The following is a 14,307-nucleotide window of genomic DNA, read 5'->3' as shown; positions in this document are numbered from 1 at the left end:
GCTATTTACCGTATACCAGTATTAAATGTAGTATATTCAGAATGTGTACCGTGGGTTCTGATGATGATACTGTTGCAGATATTATAGTATAGAAATGCAATCTGTATCATGTGATCCAAAAATAACCTTCTGTATAATCAATTATTTCTTTATATATTCACAAGTAAGTTTACCTCAATGCCTCACTATGAGGGAGATTATAAGAATCTTTTATTTTAAAGAAAGGTTTGACCATTTTCTTACATATGGTGCCGGATTCAAAATATCACTAAAAACTAAATAAGAGTGCCTCATTTCAAAGTTTGCCCATCATTTCTATATAGTAAATTGATGAATCTTGTCCATTATAAAAAGATTTTCATTTTGTAGTTTTTGTTTTATTTTATTTTAAATATGTTAATTTTCTTTTGAATGGTAAGCTTGGTTTATTATAAGGGCAGATTGTTATAGAACCATGGCATTTCATTTTTGTTATGGTAGTTTCATGATTTTTTGTTTTATCATCATACAATGCAGAACCATGGTTAAGTTGGCCATATCTAAAAGCAATGGCTCATCTACGGTTAAAACAATTATTTTTTAGAATGTTGTTTTATTGAAACAGTATTGTATATATGTGTATGTAATATATCACTGATATATTAGCCCCAGGTTTGTATAAGTATTGTTACTAAATATATATGTAGAAATAAAATGTTTTTTTTATGAATTTCAATTTACAAAATTATGAATTATTTCGCATGCAACTGCATTGTTTATAATCTTGTTATTTCACAGTTTTCTCATGCCCTTGCAGAATAGCTTTAAGATCATACTTTGTATAGTCAAGCTAAAAATAGAATATTTGCGCTTAGTTTGCCATAAGTGTAATAGCATAGATAAAAGTATCATACCCTGGGCTTCTGTCCTATATAAAAAATGTGTTACATAATGAAATACATTGTAATTTGGCCTTTCATGAAAACTTATTAAAACTGGGGCAAAAAACAATAGTTTTCATACCAAGTTTCTAGTTTTAAATAGTGTTTTCCTATATATGAAAACAAGAACAAATTTATATTGGACATAAGCCCCAGGTTTGTATAAGTAATGATAATTTTATCTATTTAACCATATGATCATACAGAATAAGCATGTATAATAGGATATGCATAGTATGTTTGTAAGCAGGGAGACAGAATATTTCATTTATTTCATGAATAATGTTATTTAAAATAAATATCTATACATATTACAGTTGACTGCCGGTAACTTGAATTTCAGGGGACTGGGCATTTTACTTCGAGAGAAACAGAATTCGTGTAACGTGGATCTGCTGCTTATATGTACATTATTGTATGGTCCAAAGTAGTACATTTGTTATTGTTGATAACGGCAATGCTGCAATATTTAACCACTGAAATGATCAGTCGGCTGTTTTCACACTTCGACTAATTGAGATGAAAATATGTAAGACTTTAATTGATGGGACCAAAAACCTCCTTTCGACTAAACAGGAGTCTCAGTAAGTCAAAATTTGACCTAAGCGAAGTTAAAGTACAAAGATAAAGAAGGAAATTTGGCAGGACTTTAGAAATTTTTCGACTTAAGCGGAATTTTGAGTAAGGCAATTTTGACTTATTGAGAGTCAACTGTATTTATCACATTTATCAGGAATCCATGAAAACCTTAAAACCCTCTAAATTCCTTGTCTACATTTCTTGGAAGAATCTTCATCCCCATCATCAACTGAGCATGTAAGCAGTCATAAAAATCAGGATGAGCTAGTTTGTTACCTAAGCATTTTATACTGTAATCTGAACCAAAGACAGCAAATCTGTATTTATTCAGAGTTGGGCTAGAGATTATCTGGACTATTGTTTTTGGTACAGTATGATCAAAAACGTCAATAAAACCATCAATATTTTCCAAACTGGAATGTATACTTTTTTACCATTTGCAAATAAGTCCAGAGTATAAAGAATTTCAACAGTATCAAGTTAAAATGACCTTTCAAGCATTGCCTGTTAGGAACTTGCTAGACCACTCACAGTTTAGAAATGTAACTCTTCTAATGGACAATTTCAGGCCTATAGTTTATCAAATGAACTTGAAATTTTATCAGTATAATAAGATCAAAAGTCTGACTTTCTATAATGCACCCTATATGTATAACATTTTTTTTGGAGTTTCTATGCTTACATTCCATTAATCAGAAGATGAATTCTAGACTAGTTGTTAATCTTAGTCTCACAACTTTGAACCTGCTAATCTGAACAACAGGTTCTAATTTTAGAAATTATACATTACTGTAGCCATTCAAATCAAAACAAAACATTCCCATGTGATTTCATAAAACTTTGATAACCCTGCTGAATGTTTTAGGCAGTGGACACTATAGACTCTAGTCGTACTGAACCAACACGTTGACTGACACGTCAATATACTGATAGTATATGGCAATAGAATTAAAACTGTAAAAATCTGTCAGCATTTTGGTTTTTGGTATTGATAATCCACAGGATTTTATATTTGGAAAATAGATACATCAGGTAAAAGATAAAAACTCAAACCTTCCAACTTTTATCATCCTCCTTGTATATATTAATAGAAAATATTCTCAATTTTTACGCAAGAAATTATTGGTTACAATCAAATATTTGACAGTTGTACGACCACAGCAGCTAGAAACATTCAAAGATTTATAATGTATAAAAATCCCATTACCTCCAATGTGGTTTGAATATCAAGCTATAAAGAAAAACTGTATTGATGACAACTCACATTAAATCAGAGTAAAGTTAACATGATTATAATTTGTCCGTAATCTTAAACTGAAACAGAAACTTAATCTTCAAATGATCAAATCAATGCCCAGTAAATATCTAATTCTGTTACAGTATTTCTTTCATCAATGTTCTAGTGTTTCTTTTTGTTTTTGTTTTATTTATTGTAATGCAATAGTCAAGTTTCTTTCTTAAAAATATGTATATTGAAAATGACCTTTAAACATTATATAATATCAGGTATAGTGTATTTGAGAGATCACTCACCCCAAGGGCAGCTGCACTTCTGTTGAACCCAGCATAGTTTAGAACACTTTCTGTTGCCATGGCAAGACCACTGTGCTGGAAGAGGCCCTGGGATGTGTTCTCCATTTCTAATAAATATTCTGTAAGATGTGAACGTGTAATCTGAGGTGCCCACTTTATGGCCTCCTGAAGAATTCTGGAGCTTTGTAACGCAAAATCTTTCACAATTCTCTGCAATATATGATGTACAAATAAGTATAAATAATGTTTACCATTAAAGGGTTTTACTCATGAAATGATTTGTCTTGTTGTTATTCTTTTTGTTTTAGCAAAACTTTCATTATTTTATAAAACATAAAACTGATTGTCAACATTTTGGAAAGAGGCCAATTTTATGCATAAACAATTATTAAATAAATTAACTAATAATCTCTTCACTGCAGAATTTGTAAACTACACTTTTCCTTCGTTGAATTTGTAACTGTCAATCATAATTTTCAAATAATTATGTCTACATTTAAAATACTTAAACTGTGCAGCCAGCAGAAACAAGTTTTCTCATTTTGTCAGATAGTGTAGACCAGTCTAGTTCTACTATAGTGGCACAATTCATGACAGAACATTTCTATAATTATAGTTTGATATATATAATGTATATATTACCTCTCTGTCTATCATATTATCTTTCACTTGTAGTATATAGTCTGTACCTGGCACTGTGAATTCAGGGGCATGTTGGTGAGGATCCTGAAATATTTAATTTGTCATTGAAAAGTTCATCATTACCAATATTGAAATGTTTATTATGAATTTCTAATGTTCTTTAAGTTGTTGAGAAAAATTTGAATATTTGACATGTATCTGACTTTAAAGTATGGAGAGGTTCAATTACAGCAATTTGAATTTTTCTTGTATAAAAACAATAAGTATCTGAGACAGTATTATGTATTATCAATATCATATTGACCAATGGCTTTCTAGTAATACTTGTATAATGTTAGCACAACATCTCTCGGTGGTAGTGCCAATTAGTTAGTTGCTAAAATTATCATTTGGGGAAATAAGAAAATTTATGTCATCAAATTTACCATTTCAAGAGACTTTGAGAGTAACTGTAATAAATCCAGAATTGTCCTCAACACATTTCCACTCCATAGTAAATGTGGAAATCTGAAATAAATTAGTTAAACAACTATATTTCTGAAATAATAATATTAAGAATCTGTATGAAAATCATAAAGTTCTGAAATTGTAAAGTAACAAAAGTTCTCAATGAGGAGGCAGCATACCTGGCGTGATGCAGTTAAAAAAGACAAAACAATGAAAAATAAGTACAACTTTTATCAAGCAATCAAAGTTCACAACCACGAAGCACATTGTCACACCAAATAGAGCTTTAATTCAATTGTTGACAATAAAGTTAGCTGATATCAATAATTTGTTGCTACTGATATATGAAGGTATATTTTATACGACAGATAAACAAAAGAGCGCAAAAGTTGGCTGTAACGATATATATTCACAAGTAATACAGATATATATCTCGGGTTATCATGTGACCAGAGATCAGGTGGTGGTCAGAATAGTACACAGGCATGTTGGCTATGCAACAATATCCAGCCGAGTAATCAGTAGGGAAAAAAACAGTTTTATGCCAACCTAATTAATTATAATACATAGAAAATAGAACAATCAAACTTGTGTCAATCATTCAATCATATTATCTTACTTGTCTATAAGTGCAGCAAAATATCTATCACCGACTCTCCTGATACGACTGTGTACGTGGTTAAACTTGACCAGTAAAAACTGAGCATGCATCTCAAGTTCCTGTTCGCGTCTGTCAGTACGCTCCTGTAAATAAATAACGTGTTGATGACAGATGTCTATCCTATATACGCTTTGTACTTATGATAATTGAACATTTTTCTTTGTAAAACTGACAAATTGTAACACTACATTATCAATACATTGTATAAGCATGTAATATAAAAGAGAAAGGAAAGTGTTTAAAGTTAAAATGTGATAATAATCAAGTTTGTTGTGTGATATATTTACTATATCCAGCTGTAAATAGTGTGGTGTCGAACATCAACTTGTATTGTCTGTTGTTATTCTGACCTCGCCAACATACAGTCAAAGGAAGATGTTGAATAATGCAGAATAATAACTTCATAATAAGAAAATCATAAACTCTCACGATTTTCATTATTGACAGATTGGTGATCCATATCATCGGTTAAAATGCTGTTAAAATCATTAGTTTTTTTCAGCCTGTATACTTAAATACCCCCCTCAACCAAATCAATTGTTTTTGTTGGCATATCTGTCACCTCAGATAAAAAAGAAAACCCGGAACTCTATATTCTTTTGACTGTGCCTTTAATTTTGTAAAGTTGAGCTTTAAAGTTTACCTTCTCTGAGGTGACATCAAGGAATTTGTCAAATGTTTTATCTGCCACTGCTTGTATACAGAACCACATACCTGAAGATATACAGGAAATATATAACATGAATGTGCTATTACGATGGTTTGTATCTCTCAAGTTGGTAGTGTAAAGATAAATTCTTACAAGCCTGATACCTTCAAAGCAATTATACATTTGAATTGTCTCATTTAGACTTTTAAGATCAGTCTATAGCTTGAGTTAATATGGACATCTGCTGCCTCTTTTGTGCAATATTTCAGAAAAAAGTTTTAAAAGATCATATGTAAAGATCAGCTTCTCCTTTGTACAGATATGCTTCAAAACAAAACTTTTAAAAAGTCTAAATCAAACTATGTAAGCTACAAACTTAAAACACTTCAACATAATCATATTAAACTATATTTCATGATTTATTACAGAGTAATTTGTACAAACCAGCTTTATCTTTGTGTATAACGTTATCCTCTAAGTAACGAAACAATCCATGAAATGCTTTCGGATCATCAGAATTTGTCACCCTGTAAACACAGTTTAATACATATAATATCTATATAGATAAACCAAAGATCAGTTTAATATTACACAGCTTTATTCAAATATGTAGCCATAAATGACTTTTATTTGAGAAAAAAAATGTCATCTTTAGCATTCATATCATTTTAAAGTACTAATATTTACATCCTTTTTAAAAAAAAATAAAAAAAAAATAATGAGAATACATCAACCAATGAAGTTTTATGATCAACCAGTTAAGAGAACATGAGCTCTGTGTGTCAGGTAAAAATTAAAAAGGGCAATAACTCCAAAAATATGCAAAAGAATGTTACAGTTTTTAAGCAGTGCATTTCTCCTCAATGAGATCTATTCTCCTATGAAATTGCATGTTTATAACTCTAACTTATCCAAAATGAAAAGCTAAAGAGGCAAATCACTTCACCTCAATGAGATTTCTCTACTTATTGTTAAATGATGATACTCTACCTTAACATTTCCAGTCTATATACTGACAGTAGGTATGTGCACTGTGAGAAGGTCAGGTTTTTCACATACTGGTCAATCTCTGGTTTATTGCCCAGCCATGAACATATGTTAATCCGCAGCTCATTCAACTCCGCCTGAAATAATATGATCATATTTCTATGATTATTTCATATGTATATATATTCATGTATCCTTGTATTTTAGACATTAAATAAAACAATTTCCCCGATCAACCCTTCACATTTCTGGACTTGTATAAGCATATTTCATATGTAACATGCCACTAGCTGTGCAAAATATATTGTTTAAAGATAAACTATGCTCAAATTTGATTTTTCAAAATACTGATAATTGCTGTTTAAATGTAAAATAACCATCTTTTGTATAAATACATTGTATACCATTGTAGGTCCCTTAGACCTTGGAGTTCAACATTATTTGATTGTTTACTCTGAGGCCCTTTCACATGAATTTTTGTGAATATTGAAGTTTGAGGATGATATCTGTTTTACAGCCACAATTGATTTTTTTACTTGAAGTCCAAGTGACCTTGACCCCATGGCATATAAGTGAGTCTCAAGCGTAGATTATGCATCAACCTGCACACATCTATGAAGTTTGAAGACTTTGGGTGACTGGCATTGTATTTCATTACCATGGTTAATGTTACACATATGAAAGTCACATTTCCTTTAACCCTATGACCTCTAATTGGGTTTTGTGGGTAAAGCACATCAAAGTGCAGATTTATTGATCTGACACACAGAAAAAAAAATCAATACTATTAAAAGCTCTTATCCTTTCCTTAAACAATCAAAAAAGACAATTTACACTTGGTATTCTGCAAAAGATAAGCAAATAATAAATCATAGATAACCACTGAGACAATTAATTAATTTTATATACAGAGAAATTATACTTGGCTCTTCCGGATATCAAATAACTTCAAGAAAGAGGTGCAACATCCTTTAAGCAGGAGGCAAACATTCAGCATTTGATAAGCTGGGTAAAGCAATGGTTAAATAAATTCTGGATACTGGAAACCTTGCATTACAAATTGTTTACATTAGAAGATTTATAATAAAACTGAATTTTTGTTAAATCCATTGATGAAAAGGGCTTTACTAAAGACTATTCTCAGATCTAGAAAGTGTTATAAACAAGAGCTGTCCGTAAGACAGCGCGCTCGACTTTTTTATTGCTTGCCAATAAAAAAAGTTTTTGCAGTAAAAGGCAATACAAGAATCTCTGTATTTTTAAAGTGAACTAGTTGTTTGATACCCTTGAATATTACAGCAATGTTTATATGACATAATTTATGGTAAAGTGAACAAGTGGATAGGAATGAATTTTTTTAGATTTTTTAAGTTTTTTAGTGCTTGCCTATAATACAAAACATTGACAGTTAAGGGCCATAATTCAAATAAAATCTTTGACAGAATTACCTTCTCCTGGACATGTTTGGGAATCATGATTGTAAACAAGTATTCCAACTTTCAAATTAATATCTCAAACAGTTCAGTCAAAAAGTGGACTGGTACTAAAAACTTAACCAAGATTCTAAGTCGAAAAAAGGCCTTAATTTTTAAAACAAATCCTTGACAGAGTTACCTTCTCTTGCGTACAGATGGGGGTAATGATGTGAAATAGCATTAAAAGTTTCAAAGCAATATCTCAAAGGGTTAAGGCAATAAGTGGATTTTACCCATATTCAATGTATTTTCTAAGTCAAAAAGGGGCATAATTCTGTCAAAAACCTTGACAGAGTTATGTCCTCTTGTCTGTTGATGAAGGTCGTGATGGTAAACAAGTATGGTCAGTTTCAAAGCAATACCTCCAATGGTTTTGAAATAAAGTGAGGTGGTACAAAAAACTTAACCAAGCTCAATACACTTTCTAAGTCAAAAAAAGGGCCATAATTCTGTCAAAAACCTTGACAGAGTTATGTACTCTTGTCTGTAGATGGAGGTTATGATGGTGAACAAGTATGGTAAGTTTCAAAGCCATACTTGTAATACTTCTGAAATAAAGTGGGGTGGTACGAAAAACTTAACCAAGGTGTGACGCCAACGCCGACGCCGACGCCGGGGCGAGTAGGATAGCTCCCCTTTTCATAGAAAAGTCGAGCTAAAAAATCATATCCTTGACAAGCAAATTTGTTGAACTATTATTTTAATATTTAGCCTGAAAAATTAAGCCATGTCAAGCAAGGGGACATCCTTCTGAGATATAATGATAATAATATGACAGAATGTAATGTCATTCTTTTTTACAATTCTAGCATTTAAGCTTGGACTGAAAGCCTAAATTATCAAATTCATTAAATCCAATTAGACCAGGAATTGACATAATTTACAATACAACTCTGATATTTTTTTGCAAAGCTTACTGTGAGATTAAGCACTGCACTTGTTCTTAATGAGTTGTAACCCAGTTTTAGGTTTCAAACTAAAAATAAGTTTCATGCTCCCATAAAATTGTGACAGACATGGGACAGACATCATCAAAATTTGATACTTGAAAGACTACATTTATGTTCTCTCAATTGTTCTTTTAGCAAAATGAGAGAAAAAGAAGCCACATAAGAAATGTTCAAATGATATTAACTGTAAGCTACGGTTCCCATAGCCACTTTCTACATGTTTGTTTGAAGGACCAGAACCATTTAAACAACTTTGACAATACTACATGAAAGGAAAATCCCAGGAAAGTTTCCTCAAATATTGCCAATAAATGTCATTTAAAACATTTTTAAATGAAGAATTATGGATAATCAAAGATCCTTAAAGGTCATCTAAGCACGACATGATACATTAAGTCAAAATCCATGACTGATTTATATCCTTCTACCTCGAAACATCAATTATTGTTCAACAGTAGTATATAGTACATTAAAGGATATCAATAAATAAGTGGGTAATTAAAAAAACTTAATGAAAAGTGTGTCTCTGATGATGATACCGACACCAGGGTGAGTAGGAATCTTTGTCTTGGGTATAATTTAGCAGACTGTACAAAATGTATCAACAAAATTTCATATTTTCATTAACAGACACATTCCTTGTGTAATTTTTTATTTGATTAAGCACTTGTAACACATGAACTGTGAAAATTAGTTTCTCTTGAGGTTATAACTTAGCATGCTTTGCTTATTTCTTAATATGTGTAGCCAGTTCATTTAAAACTTATTTCAAAGTCAACTAAGTATGAAATGTTTGGATTTTATTCTTATACAAGCATGTTCTGAGGAAAGGGAATTGATACTTAATATTGATCAACACCAATAATTTAAGAATTGAATCGCAAATCAAACACAGTAAAATAATATCCATAACTTGGTTAAAGGTGACCAAAATATGCATTCAGAAAAGTAAAAATATATAAATTTCTCGAAAATTCTGGTATAAAATCACTACATTCTGATAATTTACCCTTTTACTAACTCCTGAACCAAACTTTCTACTAAAACCAGTGTAATTCTGTAATAAAAGTGCAGAACATTTCTAACATCAAATATCAGTCACACAAATTGCCATATTCTACACACAAGTTGCTGACATTTACACTCAAATTGTTGACATTTACGCACAAAATGTCACCACCTTTGACATTTACACATATACTGTCAACAGTTACACACAAGCTATTGACATTTACACAGAATTCTTAATATTGAAATTTACCCACAAATGATATCTACATACAAATTGACACATTACAAACATATTATCACTATATCTACATATACAAATTTAATATCTTAATCTAGATAATTTATGGTTAAAGCAAGGATTTAAATCTTGCTAAGAGGCCAGTCACAAACAAGCAAATGATTGTCACTGACCCATGAACATATCAAGAGGAGATGGATTTTCAATTTCTGGTGTCTATCAAAAGACCTTAGCACCATCAAAACATTTCAATAATGAAATCTCTAAAGGATGGCTTTTATAACAAGAGGGCCATGATGGCCCAAGAGGGCCATGATGGCCCTGAGGTCGCTCACCTGTATATAGGCCCCCCAAACTCCCACCCCCCCAACGTTGCAGGGCCAATTTAACCCAAGGGCTTTTATTTGCACAAACTTGGTAGACACCCATAAGAAGATGTTTCATGCTAAACATCTAAGCTCTAGCTCATTGGGCTTTTTAAAAGAAGATTTTTTTAAAGTTTTTACTATACACACATATATAGTTAAAAACAATGACACCCCTGGGGCCGGGCCAGTTTTTGACCCCAGGGCTTTTATTTGAACAAACTTTGTAGACACTTACTAGAAGATGTTTCATGCTTAATATCTAAACTCTAGCTATTTGGGTTTTTTCAAAGAAGATTTTAAATTTTTGCTATACACATATAAAGAAAATCAATGACCCCGGGCGGGGCCAATTTTGACCCCAGGTCTTTTATTTGAACAAACTTTGTAGACACTCACTAAAAGATGTTTCATGCTTAATATCTTAACTCTAGCTATTTGGGTTTTTTCAAAGAAGATTTTTTAAGTTTTTGCTATACACATATAAGGAAAATCAATGACCCCCCGGGGCGGTGCCAATTTTGACCCCAGGGCTTTTATTTGAACAAACTTGGTAGACACCTATTAGAACATGTTTGATGCTAACTATCTTAGCCATAGCTCTTTGAGTTCTTTAAAAGAAGATTTTTTTAAGTTTTTACTATATGCATATAGGGAAAATCAATGACCCCCCGGGGCGGGGCCAATTTTGACCCCAGGGCTTTTATTTGAACAAACTTGGTAGACACTTATTAGAACATGTTTCATGCTAAGTATCTTAGCTCTAACTCTTTTGGTTCTTTAAAAGAAGATTTTTTAAGTTTTTACTATATGCATATAGGGAAAATCAATGACCCCCTGGGGCGGGGCCAATTTTGACCCCAGGGCTTTTATTTGAACAAACTTGGTAGACACCTATTAGAACATGTTTGATGCTCAATATCTTAGCCATAGCTCTTTGAGTTCTTTAAAAGAAGATTTTTTAAGTTTTTACTATGTGCATATAGGGAAAATCAATGACCCCCGGGGTGGGGCCAATTTTGACCCCAGTGCTTTTATTTGAACAAACTTGGTAGACACCCATTAGAACATGTTTCATGCTAAATATCTAAGCTCTAGCTCTTTTGGTTCTTTAAAAGAAGATTTTTTAAGTTTTTACTATATGCATATAGGGAAAATCAATGACCCCCCGGGGCGGGGCCAATTTTGACCCCAGGGCTTTTATTTGAACAAACTTGGTAGACACTCACTAGAAGATGTTTCATGCCAAATATCTAAGCTCTAGCTCTTATGGTTTTTTAAAAAAAGATATTTAAAGTTTTTTCTTTCGGTTGCCATGGCAACAAGAGTTCTGCATGGAATTAAATTCTTTGAACAATTTTTAAAGGTGACCACCAAAGGAACATTCCTGTGAAGTTTGGATGAAATTGGCTTAGTGGTTTATGAGGAGATGTCATTTAAAGTAAAAGTTTACGGATGGACGCCGGACGGACGGACGCCGGACGAAAAGCGATCACAAAAGCTCACCCTGTCACTTTGTGACAGGTGAGCTAAAAATAGAAGATGTTTAGATAAAGAATGGAGGAAAACATACCAGTGACACTGTATCATTTCTCAACGCTACATTAAACAAGAGCTCTGATCTTAGATGACCTTCAGATATAAGTAAAGGGGACGAGATGGATATCTGAGACACACCCTCATACCAATCATGCGGCCACAGACCTGTGTCCTCCGCAAACTTAAACACCACACAGTACTGCCAGAAGTCCCGAAATAACTTCTGTAATCTCTGCTTCGCATCAATGATTGTTGGCATCCTTCTCATTAACTATATAAATAGTAACATAGAAAATATATAAATAGTAACATAGAAAATATATAAAAAGTAACATAGAAAATATATGTAGTAACATAAATATATCCCACTGAAGTATTTAAATTTATCTTTATTAAATAGTCACTCAATTCATCATGTATATATTTCCAAATGAAATAAAGTTTAATGATAATAAATTCTTCAACTCACCATTGCTATGACAGGGATTAAGACTCCAAGGTTACCAGCACTGCTTGATGCCTGAAATCAAAATATTTAATATGTTAGTCTGAAGTTCAACACAAATATGTCTTTACATGTCATTTTGCTAAAATTTCAGAGAATAAATCATAGCATAACAAGTATATTTATATTGCAAATGAAGCTGTTTATCAATTAAGACATAAACTAATATTCAGTACACTATCAACTTTTTGTTGAGAGAGTGAGACAAATAGGTAGTTTCATATAAGGGCTATAAAGAATCAGTACCTGAATGAGCCCTGAATGTTTTTCACTGACTCTTTTAGCTTCTAGGCCAAGATTTACAAACAGTTCAAGTATCCGGATAAGAAAATCTTGTTGGTTATCATCCCCAGTGATATTTGCAGCAATGTTGGCGAAGGCATTGATTACAGCTGATGACACTTGTCTGTAAATTCATCAATACATAATGTATTATCATAATATGTTATTTTTATATACATTAGTGTTTCTTGTTCAAATTATTTTAATCTATCACCATTTGTGTAAATATAGAAAAAATAATGCGAGTTAAATTATTAGTTAATAACTTATACAAGTTGCAGACAGGATAAACTGGAGAATATAGCCCGATTGTTATAAATATGCCGATAGCTTTCTACAAAATCTAACTAAAATAAATTCTATGTAAACTAAATAAGAATAGTCAAGCTAAAAACAGAACTTATCACATCTATAACTTTTCATTTGATATTCATGAAACAGATCTATGTAACTTTTCCTTTATTATAAAACAGGACTTCTGTCTTTTTTGTTTAAACATTATAAAACAGGACTTAAAATAGGGCCTTCATGTGTCTATATAATTTTTCCCATTTAACTAAACAAATATAGGACTTTTCATACCTGTAACCTTTCACCTTTTCATCTTTTTCTGAGTTAGTGTATGGACTACTGCTTATAATACTGATCTGTGTAAACATGGCCATCACTTCCTGGTATATACAGGTCTGTAATTATAATAAAACTTTATTAGTTCAAGTATGTTTATATATAACTATAATATTTTCAAGGTGTACCATTATAGTATAAGGCCTTAGAATTAGGATGTAGATTTATTCTGTACATCAAAAACAGGCTTATAATTCTACAGCTATATCTCATTCAAACTTCAATTATTACTTATCACTTAAAAATATTGTAACAAATTAAACTGATCAGATTGTTAGAAACATTAAGTGCCTCTCTAGAGAAGCATAAGAGTGTAGGAAGAATTGTGTCATTGGCTTAGAGTGTTTCTAAAATAAGGAAGAAGTCAGTACATTTAGCATTAGCCTGCTAGCTCACAGCAATATGATTTAGGTCAAATCCATAAAAAAATTCAAGTCACTAGCCCCACAGGCCTGTGAAATATCAGCAGCCTTTCACTTCATTGTCTAAAAATAAAATTACAAATTTATTGTATTTATAATTATTCTTGACTTTCGAGCTCATTCCTGGGAAAGATTGATCTCCCAACTTTTAAAACAAGACATGATATAAACATGAGAAGATGTAAATAACATACACATCCTGCCATAATCATAGATCCAAGCTGGTCAACAATCAGGACATCCAGTGGTGATGGTGGTGAACAGAAACGTTGTTGAAATATCTGCAGGACAGATTCTACTGTCTTTGGTGTGTCCCTTAGAGAAACCGCTACATGTCCCAGTGTTAGAATAGTGTTGGTAGATATCAATGTTGACTCCCTATAATACATACATACACTCTTACTTATATCAAACTAATTATATTCTTAATTAAATCTTAAAATCATTTTCACTACATTGATAGATTGCCTTTACC

The 14,307-nt window shown here is 31.9% G+C and overlaps 1 protein-coding gene across 7 annotated transcripts in view; it reads right to left on the bottom strand.

Annotated features, from left to right (window-relative positions):
* Positions 1-14,307, bottom strand: part of LOC132715513 (phosphatidylinositol 4-kinase alpha-like) — a gene marked incomplete at its 5' end in the record, with an annotated part of 61,749 nt that overhangs the window by 27,572 nt on the left and 19,870 nt on the right. For 3 of the 7 annotated variants that reach the window (XM_060698519.1, XM_060698522.1, XM_060698524.1), the window contains 13 exon segments: positions 2,707-2,730; positions 3,033-3,242; positions 3,675-3,758; positions 4,100-4,181; positions 4,741-4,865; positions 5,426-5,496; positions 5,876-5,958; positions 6,422-6,555; positions 12,031-12,267; positions 12,466-12,516; positions 12,748-12,907; positions 13,366-13,469; positions 14,027-14,210. In XM_060698519.1, coding sequence (XP_060554502.1) covers positions 2,707-2,730; positions 3,033-3,242; positions 3,675-3,758; positions 4,100-4,181; positions 4,741-4,865; positions 5,426-5,496; positions 5,876-5,958; positions 6,422-6,555; positions 12,031-12,267; positions 12,466-12,516; positions 12,748-12,907; positions 13,366-13,469; positions 14,027-14,210 — 1,549 coding nt within the window. 7 annotated transcript variants of the gene reach the window in all.

This window comes from Ruditapes philippinarum, unplaced genomic scaffold (genome assembly GCF_026571515.1).
Source record: "Ruditapes philippinarum isolate M1 unplaced genomic scaffold, ASM2657151v2 ctg1678_1_1_1_1, whole genome shotgun sequence".
Classification (NCBI taxonomy): domain Eukaryota; kingdom Metazoa; phylum Mollusca; class Bivalvia; order Venerida; family Veneridae; genus Ruditapes; species Ruditapes philippinarum.
This window is presented reverse-complemented; position numbering and strand designations above follow the sequence as displayed.